Genomic DNA, 25,317 nt, shown 5'->3' with positions numbered 1-25,317 from the left:
TCTGTTTATCCAGGTGTGCATCTTCTGCCCCTCCTCCCCTGCTCTCTAGAGAAAAGTTGCTGAAAAGTTTTAGAAATCAAGATTTCCCCCCTTTCTATCTTCCTCCCTCCCTCTTTACCCTGATCAAAGATGTACAAATCCGGAGGAAGCTGAGCGGTTGTATTACAAGCGATGGAGAGAAGGTGCGTCAGTACGAGTAGAAAGGCCATATAATTGCTTCTTCTTAGATGGTCCTGATAATCATCCTCGTCCTGAACCCATCGGGAAAGATTACATCCCAAGGGGAAGGTTAGAGCTGGATCTGTCAGAGTTGGAGAAGAGAAGATAATTTCTCAGTTTGGGTTGCCAGCCAAGCCCCCGCCCTCCCCCGCCTCCAATGCGTGCTCCTTGCCTAGGCATCTTGGCGCCAGGCAACTTGAATGCGCGTCGCCTGCAATCTCCCATCCGTGGAAAAGCAGTATCTTTGCCTGGCTCTCCCCCTCCCCCGCCCCGTCCCTCCCTTGGCTCCCGAGCGACGGAGATGAGTGACGATCCCGTGCGCTTGAGGGTTTAACAGCGGGGTTCAAACGTCGTGTTTCATTCGCCGATGAAAATCATCGCGCTCCCGCCCCCACCCCATCAGTTTTCAGCTAACCTTTTGGGAGTCGTGGGGGAGAGGTTTTATTGCTACAATGCTATCTTGGTTTAAAACATTCATATTGAGCTGTTCTCTTCGTTTAAATTCTCGCAGCTCTATTCTGGAAATGAATGTAGAGTAATTAAGCAAGAGGCGCGAAGTGTGAGAACATTTCTCTGATCAAAATGAAAATATAGAGTAGGAGTTAGCAAAGTTTTTTTTTTTTAAATATCTTTGATAAAATGCAAAACACCCCTGAATAGTTTCTTGAGTCATCCTTACACTACATTTACTTGGAAGTAAGCTTTCCAGGCGAGAGCTTCTTCGTAAGCAAGTGTGCTTCAGAGGGCAACTTCTGTGCTCTTAAAAAAAAAAAAAACACCACCCAATATCCCTGACTGATATATGGAACTAAACTGTGGTTCTCGTTTACGGGAACCAAGATCTACGCGCTGCGAAGCCAGCCGGTCGTCCCAAAATCTCGTTCCCATCTTTTAAACCAACACATTCAGGGCCAATGTAGATTCACTTAGACTCTACCCTAAATGGGACTACAGGCGTTGGAAAGGAACGGGACGCGCGAAAGTATTTCTTTTTACACACAATCGCGGCATAATAATAATAATAATAATAATAATAATAATAATAATAATAATAATAATAATAATAGTAGTAGTAGTAGTAGTAGTAGTAGTAGTAGTAGTAGTAGTAGTAGAGCCTCGCACCCGGTTGAAATGAGAAGGAGAGCTCGGTTGTTCTGCAGTCAGCTGTCTGTCTAGGATCTAGAATTTTGAAACTTTCCGGGGCCGCTTGGCGGCTCGTGATTGGCCAAGGCGGAGGTAACCTCCATGCAAATGAAGCCCCGCCACCTCGCAGTCCGTAGATCAATAGAGATCTGAGAGAGAAAGGAGCATGCATTCAGACTCGGCAAGCTCAAGGAAAACCTGCCGAGGCACGCCAAAAAAAAAAGGCCCCCCAAACTGGTCTCCCCAAAGCCAGGGTAGGCAGACCGAGCCTCTGCGGACGCCCAGACTTGACCCCCCGCTGCCCAGCGCGCCTCTCTAACGCGAGCGGTGGACTTCTCTCCTTTCTTATGAGCCCAGGATGAGCAACAAAGAAGATGCCGGCAAGGGGTGTCCTGCGGCAGCTCCCGTCTCCAGTTTTACCATCCAGTCGATCTTAGGCAGCGGCACCTCGGGAGGAGGCAGGGAGCCCAGCTCCAAGCAGACCGCCTCCGCCTGGCCGAGCAGGAAGAGAACCCTGTCGGTCTCTTCCGAAGAAGAAGAGCCGGACGAGACCTGGAAACATCCCGCTTGCTTCTGCTCCGACTCTCAGGCCGTGGAAGAAACGTGCCACAAACACCAGCCTCTCAGTTTCACGTGTCTCAGTAAGTATTGGCCCGGGATGGCGAGGAGGGGAGGGGGCGGTGGCGGCGCAGAGAAGCACCCTTTGCTTCCTAATTAGGAAGAATGGTCTCTAGGTGCATCTTATTTTATAAAGGCGGAGAGGGTAATAACAAAAGCTCAGTCTGGGTTGGTTTGTTTTTTTAACTTTCAGTTTAGAGTTTTCCACAAATCTGTTTCTCTAATCTTCTTACTCTTCAGAGAAAGCCGTGGGTTAAATTGAGGGATCCGGGGATGGGGGTGGGGATACAGTTTTGGGTCGTCTCTCTCTCTGTGTGTGCGTGACTTTGTCGTGATAATTTCAATAATTGTCTCTGGTGTCTCCTCCCTCCTTTAAAGAACGATTTAAGACCAGCGATTTTTTTTTTAAAAAAACTGGTTACTGTATGTAATCATACCACTCTCATTTTTTTTCCTGATCTATGTCTTTGGATTTTTCTGGCATTTCCTAAAATAAGGGTGCGAGGAGCCTGCAGACGAGCTCCGACTTTTTGTTTAAAGGTGTAGTGTTTTTTTTAAAGCAACACAACCGGCCCTCGTAATTCATTGGGAAAAGGAGAGTCTCGAATAAATTCCACTCGATTCCTTTTGTTCGCTTCTCTGAGCTCTGTAGCGCTGAAGGGTTGGTTGGTTAAGAACTGACCGCAGCTCCCAGGGCAAAGCAGGCGTAGGGAGAGGAGAGCAAACCCCAGTCCAAAAAGCGGTGGGACTTCCTGCCGAGAAAAGGACGCCTGGGAGAAAGCTTGCGCGATTCTAGAAAGTAGAAACGGATCTAAAACAGGATGCGGCAAATAAGACTCGGCTCGTGAGTCTCGAGCTGCATTGGATCAGTCCAGGAAGAGCTACAAGTAGGATGTCTTACACAACCCTGAAGAGATGAAGGAGTAGGGAGATCCATGCGTTTCCCCCCCTTTCTCTGATGTAGGCAGGCAGGTAGGTAGGTAGGTAGAGACAGACAATATTTGTAGCCCCGGAGGTTCATCCCCGGAGTGTGTATTATTTAAGGGTGGGCTCTGCTGGCTTTCTCCTCTCCTCCGCCCAGGACCAACCGCGGCATCGCTGCCCACTTCTTCTTCTCTTCCTCTCGACTCCAGGCAGTTCCAAGGGGACCGGCGCGGCGCTCGGTTCCGACCGGACGCCCCCTTTCCTCTCTCCATCCCAGCCGGACTTTCAGGAAGAGAAAGAGAAGCCGTTCGCTCCGAATTCGCCCGCCTGCTCGGCGGAGCGGCAAAGGGACGGCGCGGAGAGGCAGGCCGCTTCGGCCAAGAAGAAAACGCGCACGGTCTTCTCGCGGAGCCAAGTCTACCAGCTGGAGTCAACCTTCGACATGAAGCGCTACCTGAGCAGCTCCGAGCGGGCCTGCCTGGCCTCCAGCTTGCAACTGACCGAGACGCAGGTGAAAACCTGGTTTCAGAACCGGCGGAACAAATGGAAGCGGCAGCTCTCGGCCGAACTGGAGGCGGCCAACATGGCCCACGCCTCGGCCCAGACTCTGGTGGGGATGCCGCTGGTTTTCAGAGACAATTCCGTCCTCAGGGTACCCGTGCCCAGGTCCATCGCCTTCCCGGCGCCCTTATACTACCCCGGCAGCAACCTCTCCGCCTTACCTCTTTACAACCTCTACAATAAGCTCGATTACTGAGACCGGACTCAGACGACCTGCGAGGCCAACCGGCTCCGACCCAGGACGCGCCCTTGCGCCCTTTTCTTCACCCATCAGTCTGTTGTTGATCGGAAAGAAGAATTGTGCTTTTGGCATTGTTAAGAAATACACCATGTGTATTCATTGCTATTATATTATATTATATATATATATATATATATATTTGAAATATTTATGGGAATCCTCTTTGGGGTGGTTTCTTTTGGTTGTTTTCTAGGCTGGAGAAAGAATTATATGACTTCCGCCTTCTCTTATTTGGTCTCGTTCCTGGTCCAGACGTAGCTAAGCCGGCTTGTTGCTGCTGGGAGGGGCGGGGGGGGGCCTCCTCTTTCCAACCGAATGGGGAGAAGAAAGTCTTCGTGTGTCGGTAGGCAAAGCCAAGAAACCCACTACCGTTCCCGAGGCTCTTCCCACCCTTCCGGCTTCACCCCGAGTATTTATTATACCTTGCAGAAAGAAAAGCAAAACAAAAGGGTTGGGTTTGGGTTGGGGGGTGGCGCAAGAGAGGCAAACTTCGGGCCTGTACATATTTTTAAAGAAAATAAAAAGAATTTTAACGCGTCGTTGGCTAATTTGGGCTAGATTGCTTATGACGTAGCCTGCTTGGCTTTTTTCTTGGCAAAGCGCTTGGAAGTTGGGGGGAAGTTTGGGCGCTTGGGGAAAAGTTTCCTCTGAGCATAAAGAGCTTCCTTTTTGGGGATCGGGGTGAGAGGGAGGGAGGGCAACCAGAAAATTTTGAGTAATCGTTGGTGTTCTAAAGTCCGACAGCATTACTTGGAAATCAATTGTAGGCGGGCCTTGATCAAGGCAAATGTGAAATATTAGTTATTTAGGAATTCACATGGCCTACAACACAGCTTCCATAGACCCAGGTGTGGGTGGGGGAGGGGGGACAATGAGACGCAATTTGCCTCTTTCAGATTTCTTAGGTAGCAATATTTAATTGTTTGGCTCAATGAACTTGTCTTCTTGGAAGCATCTCTGTGAGGACACACATGCCTTATACTTACGAAGTGTACTGTGCACGTCTAAGAAGTCTTACTTCTGAGAAGACATTTCCACGACCAAATTGTTAAAATCCTCTTTATCATTTAAGCAACATGATTGATAAATACTGAATGCTCGCTCGAGGGTTGATATTTCACAATTAGCTATTTTGGCTGGGTTACAAAAGGTAGAGCGTTCTTCTAAAAACAATCTGTTTACATTTTGTGATTCAAGGTCCCTGGTGGATTAAATTTAGGAATCTTGTTTCTAACAATTTTGGCTGCGTGCTCAGTTCAGCAGTCCTTCTTGATTTTTAAATCCCCCAATCTATTTCATCCAAATAGAATTTGTTTGAAATTGGATCTCCTTTATTTATATGGTTTTCTTTTCTTTTCCATCTCACCTAGGTTAATTCCTTGATTTAGAGAATATAGAATCCACATCAGAATTTAGAGAATTTATCATTTAAGCAACACAGAGCAACTTAGAGGATTCTGACGTGGATCATTTTCTGGGGAAAAAAACTCAGTGTAGATCTTGGATTAATATAAACTATTCAGTTGGAAGAGCTACCTTTTGAAATCAATAGGATGAACAGTTAAAGATGACAGTTGATTTGAATGGCACAATCGGATGACTTAAACGTGCTATTTTCAGCCAGCCTATTGATATTCACGATAGCATCTACGTCTATTTCTGTGCCCCAGATCGGTCATTTTCAACTGCTATTAACAGGTATCGCCCCATTGAAATGTAAAGGAAAGTTCCATTGATAAACAGCAGATGCGAAAATTTCAATCGCTCCTGGATTGAAGCGGTTCCTGGTTTTCTTTATTTGAAGAAAAGGGGAAAAAAGGGAGGGGACTACCTTCTCTATTAAGTAATCCGAATTGACAAGTGTTTCCGGAAATGGGCTTTCTTCAGAATTTGAGGCGCATTCTGTTCAACGCCACAATCTCAGGTAAAGTACTTTCACCAGGCCTTTTAAAAACCAGAAAGTGACATTATAGCCCACCCGTGATTGATCTGAGAGTTCACCCAAGCGCTGAAAAACACCTGCAGCCTCGGATGTGCAGAAAAGAGACCGCTAATCATTTAAACAAACAAAAAAAAAAAACCCCAAAAGAGCAAATGGTTCATCAAGTGTTAGTTAAATTGCAGGAGTCGTTAGGTGGTTTAGTGCAGCCACCTGTTCCTTGGTTAGTTTCGGATCTTAAGAGGGAAGGCTATTTGAAAATGCACCGAGTATCTAAAAATTACATTCACGATGTTTTTTAAAAAGATGGGGGATTAAGAGTTTCCAAATCCTCAACGGTGTATGCATTTTGGGGGAAATTAATATTTAAAAGTCGAATCCAATCTCTCTTTGCTCAAACAAATAAAACATGCTACTGAGATGCTTCATATTAAATCCATGTCCCCCCCACAACAAATGGTAAATACTAGATAGTAGATCAGCTGTAATTCTAGGTTTTTCAGTACTAGCAAAAAATAAAAAACCAAAAACATTCATTTAGAGCCTGGGAAATGTATTTTTCAGCCTCAGACTATCTCCAATAGATATAGGCGAAACATTGCTAAACAGTTTGCTTTGAGGATAATTGAATTTATAAAAGCCTAACGCTTCGGAATGAATTCGTTTAGGGTCCCTACCTCCAGAGAAAGGATGTCCTACAGAACGGCTATTGATCTTGTGAATATGACATGCTTTCAATATGTGTGCTTAGTTCTGTGGTCTTAACCTGGACTCTTCTCCGCTTTCAGATTTTCAAATAAAGGAATCACTTAAAGGAAGCAATCCTTTGTGTTTACTCAGATGTCCCTCCCTTATCATAATCTAAAACAGAAGCCTCAAAGTGGAGTTTTTATATAAATTGACTGCATTTTTGTCGCATTTTAATTTGCCACTCCCCATTACTCACAGTACATATGTTCCTTCTATCCCAAGACATTAATTCTTGAATAGCAGCAGGATCTCTCTCTCTCTCTCTCTCTCTCTCTCTCTCTCTCTGTGTGTGTGTGTGTCTGTCTGTCTGTCTGTCTGTCTGTCTGTCTGTCTGTCTGTCTGTCTCTGTATATATACACCGGCTAGAGCCACAATTTTCAGGATCGAACCCGTCTAAATCAAAACAAATATTGTTTCAAGTAAGGCAAGATGCTCATCTCTTGTTGCAAGACCACATCGCAGATGAATCCCTCGCACTTTAAAACCTGAGAGCTGATTGTGCTGGCTAGACCGGCAGTGATAAAGAATTAAACACTTTGGATCTAAAGCTTTTAGGAAAATGACCAAAAGCTACAGAAAGTAAAAAAAGCCATGACCGCTCCCTCTGAATCAGTGACAAAGCCAGACTTTGGGGAGGAAGAGCTATATAACTTTCTTTGCAGATGATGGATTCCCTCCCCCTCCCCCATTAAAGCGCCTTTATAATTAATCTATCTGTAAATGTGAGTTGTCCTGATTCATCCACAATCACTAAGGCTCACTGAGCTGCTGCCTTTCCATGCGGAAACCTTTTTCCAAGTTTTTAAATCAATTGTGGGGGGGGGAGGGGGGAGACAATCTGAATTAACACCTTTCCCGACATAGGTCATGAAACTCTATCAATCAGTTAATTCTATTTAATTAGGGAACCACAGGTTTTCGCAAAAGCCTCAAAACACGAGAGGAATTTTTAAAAGCTACATTTTTATTACCAACGATAATACACTTTTGTTAATAGTTTCACGGGGAGAAAAATGTGAAAATTCGGAGAAACAAACGTAGCCCATATACGATTTATTAAGAATCTACACATTAATAGCAGAGATTAAAAAGAGTCTTCTTTGGAAAGCAAATTGACAAGTGTATTAATAGCCAATGAGATGTTTATTTTATAGCCAGGACATAATGAAAGGAAAAGTAGGATTTGCTTTGAAAAGGTATAATAGGAAAAATGAATTCCTCGCGGGGGAAATAAAAAAATCTGTGCCACTCTATTATTTTCTTCTGCTTTGGATAGACTTTTGGCTGTGCTGGAAATGCTGGGCTTCTCAAGGCGAAAGGTGGCTTGAATGGGTGTTTTGCAGGAAGACACCGAAGAATAGAACTGGTTCTATTTGCCTACGAATTTTTAAATGATCGGATGGCAAACGGATGGCCTACTCGTTCTTTTGAACCGAATTCTGACTAAAATCAGGGGACCCTCTGATCACAAGTGGGAGGGGAGGGGCGGTTTAGTCAGACAGAAATAGCTGCTTTATGTGAATTCTTTGCTCCCCAATGGGAGCATCTTGATAAAGTGTCCTTTTATCTTGGTTAGAGAAGAATAAATGTTGTAGTGGTGCTTCCCTTCCGTTTTTCAGGACTCTGCTTCTCTGAATTAAGGAGCTTTGCAATCATGCTCCCCCTTTCATGCACCTGCCAGATAGGGTAGGTAGATTGGTTTGACCTGGGCGACCGGATTTTTTTCCGATTGAAGAAAAAAAAAATCGCAGCCAACAGATACACAATCTTTATTGCCGCCTAGCGATCATTCGGATTTTTGCACTCGAGAGGTGTTAGTCACAACTTCATCTTTAGGCTTGAATCCCTTTTAAAAGTCCAAAGATCGCCCCGACGAAGGGGAAAAACACCCGCAAACTTAAATCGGTGGTGGTTCCTTAAAAGTTCTCTCTCAGTTGCTTTTTGTCCCGATGCTAACAGCGCCGCTTGAGACGAAGATCTTAGATCCGAGACAGCTGACGTGAAGGGAAACGCCCACTTTCCTCCCCCCCCCCGCTCAAAAGCAAAAGCGGCCGACGAGAAGCTTTGGAGCGCACTGCATGCCGGACCTTGTAGTCTTAGCTTCACAGAGCGCGCGGGTCTGCCCGTGCGTGCCGCGGAGTTATTCAAACCAGCCAATCCCAAGCCAGGAGCTCGTTTGTCGGCGCTGAGGCTACTGGGAGGGAGGATCGGCCCGGTGGATTTGCGCGCGCGCGCTTCACCCTGCGTCTGGTCTGGAGTGGAAGAGCGGTTGGCGCGGGAGGCGTCGCTCGGAGTAACGCTGGAGGACAAAGTAAGTGTGCGTGGGGAACCCTCGTGGTGGGGGAAGTCTTACCTATGAAGTCTCTTCAAATCGAGGGAGGGCTCTATGAGAAACGAAGTAGGCCTTTTGATCCATCCCCACGTTACTGGAGCTGAGGGCCCCGGTTTTCTTTTCCGCTTTTCTTTCCCTCCCCCCCCTCCCTCGCATCATGATTTCCTTCCTTCCTTTCTTTTTCCTGCCTTCAAGGCTGCCTAAGTCAGGGCAGTCTTTGGCCGCTTAAGTAAGCATGGAAAGTATTCAACGGGCTGATTTTCTTCTATGGGGACGGTAGGAAGGCCACCCAGGCAGATCACCAGCATCCTGCGGTGGATCATGGGCGCTCTGATAAACGAGAAAGGTGTACAGGTAGGCCTCAGTCCATTTAGTGACAGTTACAGTGGCACTGAAAAAAGAGGTATGACCATTTTTCACACTTACGACTATTGCAGCATTCCCGTGGTCATGTGATTTACATTCAGATGTTTGACAGCTGGTTCACATTAATGATGGTTGCGGTATCTTGTGCTCATGTCGTCAGCTTTTGTGATCTTCTGACAAGCAATGTCAATGGGGAAGCCAGATTCACTTAACAACCATGTTGCTAACTTAACAACTGCAATGATTCACTTAACAGCAGTGGCACGAAAAGTTGTAAAATGGGGAAAAACTCACTTAACAAATTTCTCACTTAGCAACAAATTTTGGACTCAGTTGTGGTAAGTCAAGGACTATCAGAACAGCTAAAGCAGCTGTTCTGATCAGTCACTGTAATAAAAGTGTGCTATGACACATTTTTGTCATCTGAAGCCCTTTAGAAATTTTAGGACCACCACTTCCAGAATCTTCATATTAGGAAAAAGTTGATCCGCAGTGATAAAAGACAGGATGAGCTTTAGAAGAAAAAGCACTGAATTTGAAGTCGAGGAGCTGAAGGGCTACTAGAGCTGGTTGTAAACATCTGGACAATTACAAGATGGCAGCCAGGCATTAAGACTTTGCTGTCATTTACAATAGGTAGGATCTAGGTTTTTATAGGCCAGATTTGGTAATACCACTACTAAAAGTATCAAAGACAAGACCTCTTGCTATGCGTGTGCATTTTTTAAAAAATAAAGTCCAATTCTGTTTATCTGTACTTTGTTACTTGGTTTTCTGTTTTTTCCCCCTTTTAATTCTTTTTATGAGAATTAGTCACTTTGGTCTAGTGGTTGACTAGACTGGAAAGTGGGAGACTGTGAGCTCTAGTTCTACCTTAGTTATGAAAGCCAGCTGTGTGACCTTGGGCCAGTCTCACACACACACACAGTCCAACTCACAGGTGGTTGTGGGGACAAAAGAAGGCCAAAAGTGTATTGGATATGTTTGCAGCCTTGAGTTATTTTTTTTAATATAATAAAGGCGAGATATAAATAAATGATTGCAGTGAATTCATTTGGGCTTATTGTCAGATAAGCATGTACTGGATTGTCCACTTAAAAAGCAAATTGGACAAGATTTCTAAAGTAACGGGTGTTGAGTTTGATCAGAAAAGAATCTGGTGATTTGAACAGTAATTCAGGTCAACTGTATTTCCATCTCTGACTGACAGTATTAACAATGGACTGCTTTATGGTTAGACAATAAAGTATAATAACAAAATATGTAGACTTTTAGAAAATACTAAATATATAAGTATTCTTATTATACCTACAAAATGTTTTTAGGATAGATTTGGGATGATAATATGAATTGTCACAAAACAAATTAAGTAAAATATTATTTTTCAAAGCATGAATGAATAAAAGTATAGTCAAATGATTGATTAATAATGATACCAATGTATTTAATATTGAATTGAAAATATGAGATCATATACAATGTAATTGTAATTGAAGACTGCGAAATGGAAGCACAAAACAATTTGTAAATCAACCAGCACACTTTATGTACATATATGGAAGATGGTCTGATATTTTTATGTTTTTTTTGTTTATGTTTGTTTTAAAAACCAATAAAAATTAAAAAAAAACTGGACTGCTTTGCAGGTTTGTTGTAAGCTGCAGAATAATATTTCAGATACTATTATTACTAGAGACAATGCCTCATAAATTTTATATGTAGGATAATGCTGGACTGTTTTTATTAAAGTAAAAGTAATTTCAATAATAACTTATGTTTGCCTTTTTAGTAACTGATATAGTCTTGGTATTTAAGATAAATAAAAATGATTAACGCATTTGAAAACTTATCTATAGCTAGAATGATTTTTGTTTTTTTTGTTTAAATCAATTATAACACTTTTTACAACATAAATATGCCATACCTATACCAATGGAAAATAATATACGTAGCTCAGCATTGAATGGTATGGAGTCCGTGGTACTTTCTGAGTTTGGCTGTTTGCTTGCAGATGTTTTATTATTCAACTAGGTAACGTCATCAGTACCACTAACATGCATATTAGCAAACAACTAACCTCAGGGAGCACCCATGATTCCACTGCCACAAATATGCATAATATGAAATTACATTCATAAAAATTAACATGAAATGTAAATATAGCAATATTACAAAATTCTTCAATTTATTTCATACTGAGCAGGGGCATGTTGTAATCGTATAGTTAAGAATTTTATAATGAAATGACTAAATAATAGTAATTGCACTTCCAAACATTTTTACCTAGAAACTTTAAGCAATAATTTAAAAATATGCATCTAACTTTGCACAATCTTATCAGATGACTGGATCAAATGAATTTAAGCTGAACCAGCCTCCAGAAGATGGAATCTCATCAGTGAAATTCAATCCAAACACATCTCAGTTTTTGCTTGTTTCTTCTTGGGACACTTCTGTTCGATTGTATGATGTTCCTGCTAACACCATGAGACTCAAGTATCAACATACTGGAGCAGTACTTGACTGTGCTTTTTATGTAAGTTTTTTTCTCCTCATGTTTTGAAATTTGAAAGTACCAAGAAAACACAAAGGAAATATTTAGTTCATCTAATAGGTGATCAGAACTTTGGGCTTCTGAAATGTGTTAGTGTTTTGCACATATGTAGACTCTTCCTTTCTGGAAATAGTATATTATCGTCAAAAATCTTTGCACTTCTACATGGCCTACTCTTTATCCAAGCATTCTATTAATTGGAGAAAATATGAATCAAGTTTGTTATGTATTAGCATAATTTTGGTGGTTTTCTTTATATGTGTATTGTGCCATATTCAAATTGGTTTAGATATTTTACAATAATAATAGCAAATTTTTTTTTGTAACTTGGGAAATTGGAAAAAAAGGTAAGTTTTGGGCTGATTATAGATAACAAATAATAAACTCAACTACCCAAAGACAAGACATAAAGAACAAGGATGAGGAGTTGGAATTGGAGAAGAACAAAATTCTTCATATTAGTTGCCACAATGTTCAGCTGTAATTTTTTTCTTGTTTCCTTATTAAAGTCTAGGTAGCAGGAAGAGTGAGTGCCACAATTTAAAAGGGCTAAAAGCTGAAATCTATACCTGTTCCTGATCTTCTGTTTTTTAGTCTGGTGGCATTACTCTTAACTAATTGATAGTTAAGAAAGAACACAATGCAAATGGTTTTTCAGAGGTGCTGGAATAATTTTTCCCCTTATTTAATTGTGTAGCATGTTGGAACAGTTGTTGCCAGGTGATTGTTGAAGGATGATTAAGACCTCATTTTAATAGGGGTGATAGAATAGCCTTATTTCCAATCTTCCCTTTTACTTTGCATCTTTAAGTGACTCCCAGATAATTGGCTTGTTGTATTGAAGATTTTGAAATAAGTAAAGGTACAATACAGTAAATCAAAATAAAATTGAATGACAGGTAATGAGTCAAAATTGGCCTGGGCACAATTTTTAATAGACATCTAAGTCAGAAATCACTTATGTAACTTTTCATAACCAATAATTTGTTCTCTCTCATATAATTGTTGCATCTTAGGTTAACCTTAAGTATTTTTTGAATACAATAACCTTGATACATACAAAGCAAAGTTAGCCCATGGAAGGAAAACCTCTGGATGTAGTTTGCTGACTTTATTAGAAGTAGCCCAAATTACATAAATAGTGGATAATTAATTTTTCCAGAACCTTTAATTGGGCAATTTGCTTTATTGGTAAGGGGAAGAAAAAAAGCAAACAGCTCAAAACTTTGACAGAATCAAAGTGTGACATCTGTAGAGCACTTAATCCTAAAATGATGACTCTTGACACAAAGACAGATAGACCTTAATCCAATTAATATTGTTGACAAATGTATTGAATGAGAGCTTACATTTTAATCTTTAGTTTTCAGTGTGTTTGGGCTACTGATTGAAAATAAACTCATCTCTAGTAAAGTAGTTACTGACACTGAGTTGAGCTATTCCTTCCTCATATCTTTTCTGATGTTTTCTGCTTATGTGTCCTGTCGGCATTACCATAAAATAACACGGGAACCCAATTACAGCAACCTACTAATTTCACATGCATGCAACATTTATATACTTTACAGATTTATATATAACAGAGGAAAAAGTGGCTTTTATTGTGTTTATTCTGCAATTATAGAACATGTGAATAACTTTGTTTTGAAGGACCCTACACATGCCTGGAGTGGAGGATTAGATAGGCAGCTGAAAATGCACGACTTGAACACTGATCAAGGTAAACTCGCATGATAGTGTCATAGAGTCTACAGTGAGAAAATAGAATAAGTTTGAATAGCTGAACGAAGAGGGCACCAATCCATTATTATCTGAGAGTAAATTTCCATACAGTCCTTGGTACTTATTTCTGAGTCAACTTATGGGACATCAATATAATTCAACAAAACAGAAAAATAATCAGGCCAAATTTCATAAATTATTGCTTTAGAAGTTTTTTAAAGAAAATGTTTCATTTTTCTCTATAAAACTAGCTGCCATTTTTTATTTAAATACTATATTATTCATTTGTCTAACAAAACAGCGTGAAGTGACAATATTATGTCACATACTGTAGACAGTGATTGTTTCACTTAGTCTGTCTTTTCTAGGTTGTATTTGTGGCAATTTAATGTCATAGGCTTCCTTCTCATAATCTATTTGCTGAGATTGTGGAAAATAGGCATTCACTCATCTATAAATTACCAAAATACCATGTCCATGTGTACCCCATTATTTGACATATTGGTATTCCAAATTATGCTAAATTGTTCCCGAAACTTCTTTCAGCTAAAACAAAAGAGGAACCTTCAAAGACTTTTTTAAAATAAACTTTGTATTTACTTGAATTTTTCTTTGAAAATTTTTCATGACAGATTTTCTCAGTTTTTTTAAAATCGGAGGCTAATGGTGCAATCTGAAGAAAGTAGCTTACTAAGTACATGAGTATAGTATATAATTGCAACACATGTAATTTGTTAAGAGTATATCTTCCAAGGCTCATCCTCATTATTTTAAAAACTGATAATTTATTTTTACCTGTGTTATTGGGAACTATGATCAGGCACTTAGATATTTGGAAGTAGAGTAGCTGAATGAAATGAAGTATTATGACATAAATTAATAAAAACTTTCCATAGAATGTTTGCATAAATTGAAGTTTTTGGAAAGCTCGGCTGCAACTTTGAAGGAAACAGTTATTTAAAGCAATAAAAGATTTTAAACTAAAAATTGTATTAAACATCATGTATAAAAGCTTCTAAACAGTTTAATACTATGTTGATAAAATGAATAGTAATGTAGGAAGAAGAACAAAGATTTGTTGAAATTGTTTTGTATCTTAAATAGTGGCAAAGGCGTGAACTAATGCGGTCATGTCACATTCACCAATTATTAGATCTTCCTGATAAGCTGTTCAGGATTAGAATTTTCAGTTGTGTCCAGCAGTTAAACGCGTAACTCTCTTTTATTCATTTGAAAATCTCTGCATGTGCACCAACTTCCCTGCTAAGCTTCTTTGAACTAGTGAGTTGATACCTATTAGTCTACATTAAACACTTCAGGAGTGTATATCTGTTGCAAAGATTAAAGGATCAAGCATTCTTTAAAGGATGCCCCAGCATCTACATAGATTAATGAATGGCCTGTCAAACCTTGATACTTGTGTGTGAATGTTGCCTTAATCTTTTTTTATTACATTTCACTATCCCTGAATCTAGTAAAGCTAAATGCATTTGTTTTTCCAAACAGAAAATCTTGTTGGCAATCATGATGCTCCTATAAGATGTGTTGAATATTGTCCAGAAGTGAATGTAATGGTAACAGGAAGTTGGGATCAAACAGTCAAGTTATGGGATCCAAGAACACCTTGTAATGCAGGAACATTTTCTCAGCCTGAAAAGGTTAGTTCTTAAATTATTTAGAGTGCTGTACATCATTTCAACATGGATTAATTCTACTGATTACCATAGATATACATCAATAAACATATAATTGCATAGTGAGTTAAATAATGAGTGCAATAGAGATGTGGAAAACTTAATTTTCTGTGAATGGAACATATATCTGGATGTTCCAAACAAGTATGATCTGGAGGAAAAATAAAATGTTCAGTATTCTCAAGAATGTTCATCTGGAAAAGTTAGGTTTGCATGCAACAGATTAGATTATTGTTTTGAGATTACACATTGTGAAATTTCCTTTTCCTGTTCAGGAGAAAATGGGAGAAAACTGGAGATTTACCCTTGGCTAGAATGCTTGTTTGTTTGCAGGTTTGTTTTGTCTTGTTAGTCAGAATTGATCCCTAAATGCGGAAAAAAATCAATGCAGTTCTTTAGGTAGCACGTTGAGAAGTTGCTTGCCATTGTCTTCTTCCTAAGTCTGAGAGAGAGACACTGGTCTAAGATCACCCAGCTGGCTTTCACAATTTCCTTGCTCCTAGTCCAATATCTTGAATAAGTAGACCAAAGTGGATCTCTTAAGGTATATTGATTAGCTCTAAAATGCCAGACATAAAAGAAAATCATGGCTTAAGCTATTTGATTTGCACATTAAATTTCCATTTCTGAGTTCTATTCTACATTGTATTGTTTCTATTCTTAAAGAAATTAGTTTGCATTAACCAGTAATATAATTAGTTACCCAAGGTACAATACTTAGCATAAAAAGTATTCCTTAGATACACTTTCCCCCCAATCCCTTAGTTAAATCCTTATCAGACTTTTGCCTATTTTGGGTCCATCTCTAGAATTCCTTAGGGGTGGTTCTCTTGTTTCACTTCCACATGAACCAGTGAGAAAGATCACCTGTCAGTTCTGGGTATCCTGTCACCAATATCAAGATATTAAATGTGTGGTGGAATTTGAAATTGTATGAAAATATTTTTATGTGGCTATCTTTGCAGTAATGAAATATCATTACCAAAGCTTGTTGCATAGTAATATAGTTTATTTTTTTGGCTTTACTATTAATTGGATCAAGTCTTAATTTGTTGTCTTTGGGAACTGCTATATGCATGTTATTGTATAAGATTAGGATTAGATGTTTCATTTAAATAGATAAAATTAATTTGAACATTTCTATAATAGGATAAATTCCTTAGAATATCCTTGGCCAAATTTGTCTTTTTTAATTTATATATTTTTTAGAATGAGACTTATGATGTTAGGTAATCCTCAATTTACAACAATTCATTTGGTGACTGTTTGAAGTTACAATGGCACTGAAAAAAGTGACTTATAACCATTTTTCACCTGTCCGTTGCAGCATCCCCATGGTAGTGTGATAAAAATTCAGACTAGTTCATCTTTATGACAATTGCAGGGTCATGTGAGCACCTTTTGTGACTTTCTGATAAGCAAAGTCAATGGGGAAGCCAGATTCCCTTAACAACCATGTTATTAACAAATACGATTCACTTAACAACTGTGGCAAGAAAGGTCATAAAATTGGGCAAAATTTACTTAACAAATGTCCCACTTAACAACATAAATTTTGGGCTCCGTTGTGATCATAAGCTGAGGACAAGTATTTTCCTCTTTGGGCCTATATTTGGAAAGCACATATGTAATTATCTTTGAAATGCTGGCAAAGATTTGATTCTTGGTATACCAAACTTTAGCAGCCCGGATATTAAAAGTAGGTATACTAATGCAATATTTTGCCTCTTTTTTCAAGGTGTATACATTGTCTGTATCTGGTGACAGATTGATAGTGGGAACAGCTGGTCGAAGAGTTCTGGTGTGGGACTTACGGAACATGGGCTATGTTCAGCAGAGAAGAGAATCAAGTCTTAAATATCAAACCCGTTGCATCAGAGCATTTCCCAACAAACAGGTATTTAACTTGTATAGCAATGTTTCAGATTTAAGCTTGTGGCATGAAACATGCTGTTGTTACTTTAGCTGTCGCCTAGCTTTTTGAAACTTTTTAAATTTGCTATTTTTCTTTTTGTTTGTATGTGTCTAGGCATGCCCAGAGTCGTTTTGAAGTTAGTATAGAAATTTGATTAATCCCAGTGTATGGGAATTCAGTTCAATTAATGTACAGCAAATATTGGAACAGTATCATGCTTAATATGGCTTGATTTTTCTAACAGTTAGGCTTTCAGAAAGTACATAAAACGACTTGCTTAGGAGCCCTTTCTAGATTGGCTGTTTTCCTGGAACTGTCAACACGATGAAGAAAATTAATTTTGAAACAAGAGAGTCTTTGTTTTGATTACTGTATTATTATTTTTGATGGTTATTCTATGCAGCATCTAATCATTATTTTCTGTTCTCTTATTTTCTTGTGGTAGAAGAAAAAAGAAGGAAACAAATTGTGCTCTTGATTAAAAAATAGTAAATCCTAGAAATAGATTTCTTTTTTAATACAGTGAAGGAATTAATTTCATTTATTACTTGTGGGCAAACATGTTCCCAATGAAGTCTTTGAGGTGGCTTTTCATTTCTGAAAAGGTTTTGGGATATATTTCTGTTTCCAAGATTTCTGAATTAATCTTTCTCAGTAGACATGAAGTAGGAAATTATTTCCAATTACCTTTGGAATCTTTTATTCCACGGTACACAATTCACAATTGAAATGCACAAATGTAGAATGTGATAAAAGTATTTACACAAAAGAAAATTTTATGTAGTTGTTTGTGACAATAACTAAAGGATCTTTGTGTGTTCAATAGGGTTATGTGTTAAGCTCCATAGAAGGTCGGGTTGCAGTTGAATATTTGGATCCAAGTTTGGAGGTACAGAAGAAAAAATACGCTTTCAAATGCCACAGACTGAAGGAGAATAACATTGAGCAGATTTACCCCGTCAATGCCATCTCTTTTCATAATGTCCATAACACATTTGCTACAGGTAATTGTTTTCTTATTGTATCACTGGTACTAGATATTCAGACCTAATTTGTATGGGTAGTGATCCTGGTTTCATATGCAATATTTCATCCATTTTATTATTTATTTGATAGCTAAGTAGCATACATAGGTTTCTATCTATTTTTCTTCCAGAACTGTTCTATTCAGCAACTTGACTTGTCCAGAGTTGTGTAATGAGGAGTGGCTTGGAACTTTTTCCAGCAAGCCCTGAACCATTTTATGATCTTTGTATTTATGATCTATGATGTTGTAAAGCCTTGGACTAGTATTTAGCCCTGAACCTCTTTTAATTGGCCATAACTGCAGTTCCTGAACATTTCAGGTTGTTAAATTAAGGGGGGAAATGTACAGAGTGTAATGCCTTTTGAACTTTGATTGATTTGCACTGATTTCAGATTGTTGGGCTTGTTTCTTTTCTGGATTTTTGTTCTCTTTTTATAAAGAAAATTAATAAAACTTTTTGCACTAACCTTACAAGTTTTCAATAAGGTTACAGAAGAATGTAAAATTAGTTCCTAATAGTTATATTAATTAGTTCCTAATTCCTTCTTACATGTCTATTTGTAGGTGGCTCTGATGGCTTTGTCAATATTTGGGATCCGTTCAACAAAAAAAGACTCTGCCAATTTCATCGTTACCCTACCAGTATAGCTTCACTAGCTTTCAGTAATGATGGGACTACTCTTGCAATAGCATCCTCATATATGTATGAAATGGATGACATTGAACATCCTGAAGATGGTATCTACATTCGCCAAGTGACTGATGCAGAGACAAAACCCAAGTAAGTATGTTCCATTTATACTTGAAATGTTCTTAGTGCTTATTCCAGGATCTATTAATTTTCCTTAATTCATAAACAGCATTGATGATTACTGTGGAAAATACATTTTCACCATAAGACTGGAATTAATTTTTTCTTCTCTCCAAACTGTAGATATCTGTAAGTGATTAGATGACTAAGGGATAAAATTGTCTATTTGCTTTAGGGAAGGAGGTCAAAATTTCATTCTTTCTTTCTTTTTCCTTTTTGTAAATTTTATTTGAGTTTTCACAAAGAGAAAAAAAATACAAATAAAACATCTTTTTTGAAAGTAGCGTAATGCCGGGTTACATTTCTTCGTACAGACACAAATTCAGGTTCATGCTCATTTTTATATTCTATTCCATATCTTATTACTATTTTACATTTTCTGCATAGCTTCTCCCCTCTTTTAATTTTCTCAATTTTATTTTAATTATCTCATCTCAATTCAAATCATTGTATTTATATTTTTTGTCCTGTTTCAATAATCTTTTCTCATTAAACAAAATTTCTCCTGTAGTTACTGATTGGAGTATGACGCCTTTATTATCTTTTCCCTAAAGTTGTAACATTCAATATAATACATAACTTCCATTCGGATTCTGCTTGGTACATTCTTAAAATACACACTGTATTCTTAAAAAAAGAAAAAAATTATAAATGTATATAATTAAAACAACATTCCATTCCAGTTCAATTCTATCAATATTAATATTCATTAAAGTCTTAACATCTTTAACATTACTTTTCAATTAAATATCATACTTCTATGGGAACAATTATTAGCTTTCCATAGTTAATTTCCCCCCTCTTCACTTATATTTTATAAAACATTAACTAATTAAAATGTTCCCATTCCTTCCTAATTCAATTTTCTCATTTATTTTATTTCACTTATTTTGTTCACAAACATTTCACTAAATTACACTAATTATTTTATCCCTCATTTTAATCATATGTTGTTTCCAATTTTCTAAAGTTATTTCTATTACTAATATAACAATACAATCTTATTGTACCTTTACAGAATCCCTTTTTCAGTTAGATTTTCACCCATTATCTCTAAACAGGTCCTGTTTCTCTATATCTTGCTCCAGTCCTTTGTAACTTCTTTTCCTTTTCTTCTTCCCTCTCTTCTTCTCTCTCCCCTTTTTACCCTCTTGTCTCTCTACCTCTATTTCTCTCTTCTGCATTCCCCTTTTCTGTTGCTTTCTAGTATTATACTTATTTTTCACATTATTTTTCTTTTATTTGGTTGTTTTTTTAAGTCTTAAATTCTCCATTCTCTTTCCCCCTTTCCTTTTTCTTCCCCACATAAAATTGCTTGTTCAATCAAGATGGCATCTTTTTTGTCCCAGTCTTCTTGTTTTGCAGTTGTTTCTTGTTGTTTCTCATAGTTCCAAATCTCCATTTCTAAGAATTGAAAAACGAAGCCAAAAGAACCCTTCCCTTCTTGTGCATCTTCTTTGTACTTTTTAAGTTCCATTTTCAATTCATCCAGAAGTGGTGCCATTGTATAAATTTTTAAATAACCACCCGATTGATTTTAGCCATTCAAATATAACCAAGAATCCAAAGATCACCAAATAATTCAAATACACGCAAGCTGTTTCTTTTTTGGTCTTTTTTTTCACTTTCTCTTCCTGGGGTTACTATTTAGTTGCAAAGTTTCAGTTAAAATGTATCTTTTAGAAGTCTTGTTGAAGTTTTACTGTAGATTCTTTTTAATTCCAGGCAGTGTCCTCCCTCTTCCAGATGCTGCCCTTATTCTTTTTCTCTCCCTTCCTGCTTATGAAAAAGAAAATTTTTAATGTGCAGAAATCTTTATTATCCCTTTGGCATTTTGTTTTATTTTCAGCTTAATTGCCTATTGATGTCAAAGCGGATTTTTCCGATTTCTTATTTAAGTCTCTTAATTGTCAGTTTAGGGAAGGAGAGAGAAGGGAAAAAAAGCCAAACCTTTCCCTTTTCACTTTCCTTTGCTGCTTCCGACTCTTCTTTGGGAGCGATGTTATTTTTTGTAAGTTTAAATTCCAGGGTACCTTAGTTGTTGCTTTTACAATTTAACCTGGTCAGCCAAAACTTTCACTTCTTATCTTCCTCTGCACATTCTTTTCCGGTCGAGTTCTCCTTTGTGCTGGCCATTTCTGACCACTGCTACAACCGCCTTAAGGAAAGGGAGTAATGGCCAGCTGAGGAGGAGAGATGCGGCTTTCCTCAACCCTGCTGGCAGTCTCCCCCTTCTTCACCACCTCTACGGGATGGCTTAGCCACGAAACCAGCCGGCTCGGGGCGCTCCAGCGGCGAGCCCAGTCAGAAACCATGCACGATCGCGAATTTCTGTCTGTCGCCGAAGCCCTTCAAACCGGAAGTCCCAAAATTTCATTCTTTCTGAATGAGCTATTGTACAAAGTCATACATATTTCTGGCTTATTGCTTTAAAATGAAGCTGAAGAAGCAAAGATCACTACCTTAAGCAAAACTAATTATGTGGGATTTTCAAGCTATTGACTGTCATTTTTGCACATGTGTCAGCTCTCAACTTTAATATGTTGGGCCTGAATTAGATACAGCAGTTGTGTAAATTACACATACACACATACAATGTTTAAATCCTTTGATATCCAAAATTATACCACCACTGGTAACACAGACAAAATGAGGATGTGCACAGGCTTCACATATGTACTCTCAATTATATTGTGAGGGTTTTTTTTCATCATGAATGCTGTTCAGTTATATTGTTTCTAGTGTATATTAAAATAAGAACATGCATTGCATATGCTTGTAAGGTTTGAAAATAGGATACTGATTGCTATCATTAGCCCACAAGTGTCTGATTGCCATTGGCATATGGACCTTTTGGAAGGAAAGGTAGGGCAGGTATAGAATTGGCCAAATGCCTGTAGGAAAGATAAATCTCTTAATATAAACCTGAACAGTTGAATACTATATTAGAAAAAAGAGATATGTACAGTTCTCAATTTAGAGTTAGGCTACATTTTGAGCTTTTGTGATTGGGAAAGCTTTGAGTCATCTTCCTAAATTCTGTCTGTTGAAGAGACTTTGTGAATCACATTGTCTCTGTTGGCTTATTAAAACTGGTAATTGAATTAAAAGTATCTCACAGTACGAAATTTAACCTGATTACTGCATTTTGACATAGAATTTACGGATGGCTATTACAGTGATATTTCCAAAGTCAGTTCAGTTAGAGTGATGCAAAGCACTCAAGCAAAAGAACTAGAATGATGAAGAATGTTTAGATTTCAAGGATTATTTATTTATTTGACTTATAAAATGAATTATATTTGCCTCACCTTCCCTCTAAAATAAAAATAGTCCCAAACCCATTCCTGAAGGCAGTTTACAGTAAAGGATTAAAGTGATGATGTTTGCATAGGCTAATATAAAACTGCATGCTGTCCTGAAATTCAGTATTGTGTACATTTTTTTCCCACTGAGGTGCATGATCTGCCTCAAGTATGTAATAAGTAGCATTGCATTTCAAGTCACATTCTTTCAGAACTCTGTTGAAGCAGCAGCATATCACCTTACAATGGAGCCAGTTGAAGATAGCCCACAGTGCCAACAAATGTTCATTACATTTTTAGTTAATATAAACAGATATTCAATCTGAATAGAGAGAGACCCCAAAAGAAAGTTTTAATATTTTAGTTAAGGGTAACATTGAATAATATTTTTTGTGTGAAAATTTGTTACTGTGCTTGGATATATTTCTTTAAAAATACTGTCAGAAATGATAGAGACAGCCACAGCCTCCCAAAACAGCACTGAAGCAATAGCAATAAGACTTAGACTTAGTGTATTTTAAATGTCAATCACAATCATTCTACATTTTATATTTTATTCTTTTAGTCAGTTTATTTTTGTGTACGATCTGTTATGCTTTGCAAAGAGTACAAAAAAATCAGCTTAATTTTTTTTTTCACTTATCCTATTGCACTTTTTCTAATGGATGTGTTCCTGTAAATTATTTGCATTTCGAGAATTTAACATAGGAAACTCTTAGTGGAGTGAAGACAACCATATGACTTTACATTCAGCTGTTTCGATACTTGTGTTGTGCTTGCTAATTATAGGGATGCTTCATTCTGCTTTTCGAAGAGGTTAATTTGCAATTAAACAATATTTCCTCTTAGCTGTCCATTATTTTCTGAAACAGATGGTTCATCATTTCCTGGGCTGTTAAAAACAGCAAGGTTAAGGTTAGACTCTTGGGAGTTGGCTAGTTTTGAATCTTATTACAGGATGTAGAAGCAAAACTAATAAGAATAGCACTTAATATCATTTTGTGGCTGCAAACAATTATTTATTAGTAAACAATTGATCCCAGAAGGGCAAATTGTTTGAATCGGTAATGAGCTGAGACAAGGCAGAGCGTTCTGTATCTGTTTATTTGCAAAATAATTGTAACATAATTGCAATGCATTTAGACAGGCATCTATTTGGACTTGTTTCTCTCTATAAATGAATTTCTGAAGGTTTAATTTATTTTTCTACATGTTTATTCCTTTCTTCAGCCAGATGCGGTAGAAATTTTATAGTGACCCAGTACAATAGACACATTCAATAATAAAAATAACAATAGCTCCTGACCTACTTTTTCTATTACCATTTCTAAAATTCTTATAATGATTCTGTTTTGACATATTTTGAAATACGAGGAAATGCTAAATCTTACTGAGATTTTATAAAGGTCTGCTGCTTTAGAAAGTTAAAAATTCATTTTGAATATTATAGAAATACAAATGCATATCTAAAATCTCTTTCTTTGTTGCAGGTCAACTTAATCTTGATCAGAAACTTTTACTTCTAGCAAAACAAACCAATCCTGGGATTAAATGAAGATGTTTCAATGTTGTCATAATGTTTCATTGGGTATATTGTAAATCTTTAAAAAAAAAAATAGCCAAGAATTCTTACCGTATTTTTGTTCACCGTATTTTGAAATATTTCTGTAAGCTAGTTCATTCTTTTGAAATGTGACAGTTGAATTTTTGTATAGATTAAATGGTGGCCTAATTGTTTGAATAAATATTTTCAACACACTCTCTCTCTCCCCCTTTCTATCCCAAAAGCCATACTTTCAGGTGCAGTGGCTATAAATGTTAAGTCCTGAATTTAATAATGGTATCGTTTTTGGTGTACTGGGCTTGTATTGCAGCAACAACAATATGATGAAGAAGAAAACATTTTTCAAGCAGCAAAGCAACTTAAATTTGATTGATGTTAACTCTAACCCTTCCCTGTTGATTTTTTATTGTAATTAAGTATGTCCTGTAGGTTTAAGGTATTTACAGCCTAAATTGAAGTTTTATGGCTGCTTTTAATGATCAGTGTCTGCCTTGGAAAAAAGAATACTTGGTCTTTTAACAAGCACCCCAATTCTACAATAGATGTTTGTATCAGATAAAACTTGTTCCTACAAATCTGTTGTTTTTGCAGGATATTAATTTGAAATATAATAAATTCAGGATAGTGTATATATTTTGTAAATTTTCTTAATTTTTGAAACAGTTTTCAGTTACAACTAGAGCTAAATTCTGATGGCAATAAAATATGCAATTAAAAGTAAGATTGTTAAGAATATCAACCCATAGAGTCCATGTGAAAATTTTGACAAATAATTATTTGTAGATCCCAAGCTCTGCAATCATCTTCGAGACTTTTTCTGAAATTTTATTGTTTGGGAGGAAGCTTCGGATATTTTCTTTATTGCTTAAACTATTAATCTGATTTTAGGATATATCTTGGCCGTTTTTATTTCCCCCTTCAAAATAATTTAAGATTACATTAGTGGTTTTTAGAGAGGTGTTTTGGTGATAAAGTTTATTCGCTCTTGTTCTAAAATTTGTAATAGTTTACATAGTTATAGAATAAGTTTGGTATCTTATGTTTATTATTAATCACCATCAGGTCATCCAATTATCTTTCTGTAATTGTCCCAATACCCTAATGGTTAATTTCTGCCTTGGCTGTGTGATTCAGAAAATATATTTCAAGAATAAGTAGCTATCAACTATTCTGTTTCCATTAAAAAAGTTATCAATGAATCATACTTCAGCCTTTATTCCGTTAAGTCACATTTAGCTTTGCTCCAGCTGTAGTCTGTCTAGATGGTCTTCAGATTAATGAAGTAGAAATGTATGGCTTCTGTACTTTCTGAACAATGAAATCTTAGTAGCAAGGGTTATTTTTGAAATAGAAAGCCTTTCCATTTTATTCCCTTATGAGTCATGAAAATTAATGCATTCCATTTCTTCAGCCATTTGCTATTGCCACAATTCGCAGCCTTTGAAAATGATTGTGAAACTGTCAACCGATCAATGTACTCTAATACTAAACTCTAGCATTAGTACTACTAGATATTGTAGGAAGCTTACACATGGCTTGCTGCAATCTTTTATACCTTCACTGGAGGCATAAACAAGGCCAAAATAAGAGTAAATGAGGCAAAAAAATGAAATTCAAACAGAAAAAGTGATG

General features: G+C 37.5%; 2 protein-coding genes across 4 annotated transcripts; both read left to right on the top strand.

Annotated features, from left to right (window-relative positions):
* The first annotated feature begins 1,521 nt into the window (after positions 1–1,521).
* Positions 1,522–4,132, top strand: HMX2 (H6 family homeobox 2). The gene is made up of 2 exons (XM_026704985.2): positions 1,522–2,003; positions 3,114–4,132. Exons 1-2 carry the CDS (start codon positions 1,721–1,723, stop codon positions 3,659–3,661), a joined length of 831 nt encoding a protein of 276 aa, XP_026560770.1. The 5' UTR covers positions 1,522–1,720; the 3' UTR covers positions 3,662–4,132.
* A 4,338-nt stretch (positions 4,133–8,470) lies between these two features.
* On the top strand, positions 8,471–23,878 carry BUB3 (BUB3 mitotic checkpoint protein). 3 transcript variants are annotated; one of them, XM_026704928.2, is made up of 8 exons: positions 8,471–8,706; positions 11,435–11,629; positions 13,298–13,367; positions 14,876–15,027; positions 16,802–16,960; positions 17,805–17,982; positions 18,570–18,786; positions 23,612–23,878. In XM_026704928.2, exons 2-8 carry the CDS (start codon positions 11,435–11,437, stop codon positions 23,619–23,621), a joined length of 981 nt encoding a protein of 326 aa, XP_026560713.1. In that variant the 5' UTR covers positions 8,471–8,706; the 3' UTR covers positions 23,622–23,878. The 3 variants fall into 3 exon arrangements, with proteins under 3 accessions (XP_026560713.1, XP_087788694.1, XP_087788695.1); XM_087932568.1 differs by having other exon boundaries at positions 8,686–9,081; XM_087932569.1 differs by lacking the exon at positions 23,612–23,878 and having other exon boundaries at positions 8,686–9,081; positions 18,570–18,790.
* Positions 23,879–25,317: the final 1,439 nt, after the last annotated feature.

The sequence above is a fragment of the Pseudonaja textilis genome, chromosome 4 (genome assembly GCF_049901715.1).
Source record: "Pseudonaja textilis isolate UNSWEBS1 chromosome 4, rPseTex1.2, whole genome shotgun sequence".
NCBI classification, from domain to species: domain Eukaryota; kingdom Metazoa; phylum Chordata; class Lepidosauria; order Squamata; family Elapidae; genus Pseudonaja; species Pseudonaja textilis.
Note: the sequence above shows the minus strand (reverse complement) of the source record. Positions and strands in the feature narration are given on the sequence as shown.

Bases quoted from the DNA above. Each gene is read 5' to 3' on its own strand.
- HMX2 (XM_026704985.2), top strand. From the start codon at position 1,721: ATGAGCAACAAAGAAGATGCCGGCAAGGGGTGTCCTGCGGCAGCTCCC. The intron at 2,004-3,113 runs GTAAGTATTGGC...TCTCGACTCCAG, and splicing joins TCTCAGTTTCACGTGTCTCA to GCAGTTCCAAGGGGACCGGC.
- BUB3 (XM_087932568.1), top strand. From the start codon at position 8,995: ATGGGGACGGTAGGAAGGCCACCCAGGCAGATCACCAGCATCCTGCGG. The intron at 9,082-11,434 runs GTAGGCCTCAGT...CAATCTTATCAG, and splicing joins TAAACGAGAAAGGTGTACAG to ATGACTGGATCAAATGAATT. The intron at 11,630-13,297 runs GTAAGTTTTTTT...TTTGTTTTGAAG, and splicing joins TACTTGACTGTGCTTTTTAT to GACCCTACACATGCCTGGAG.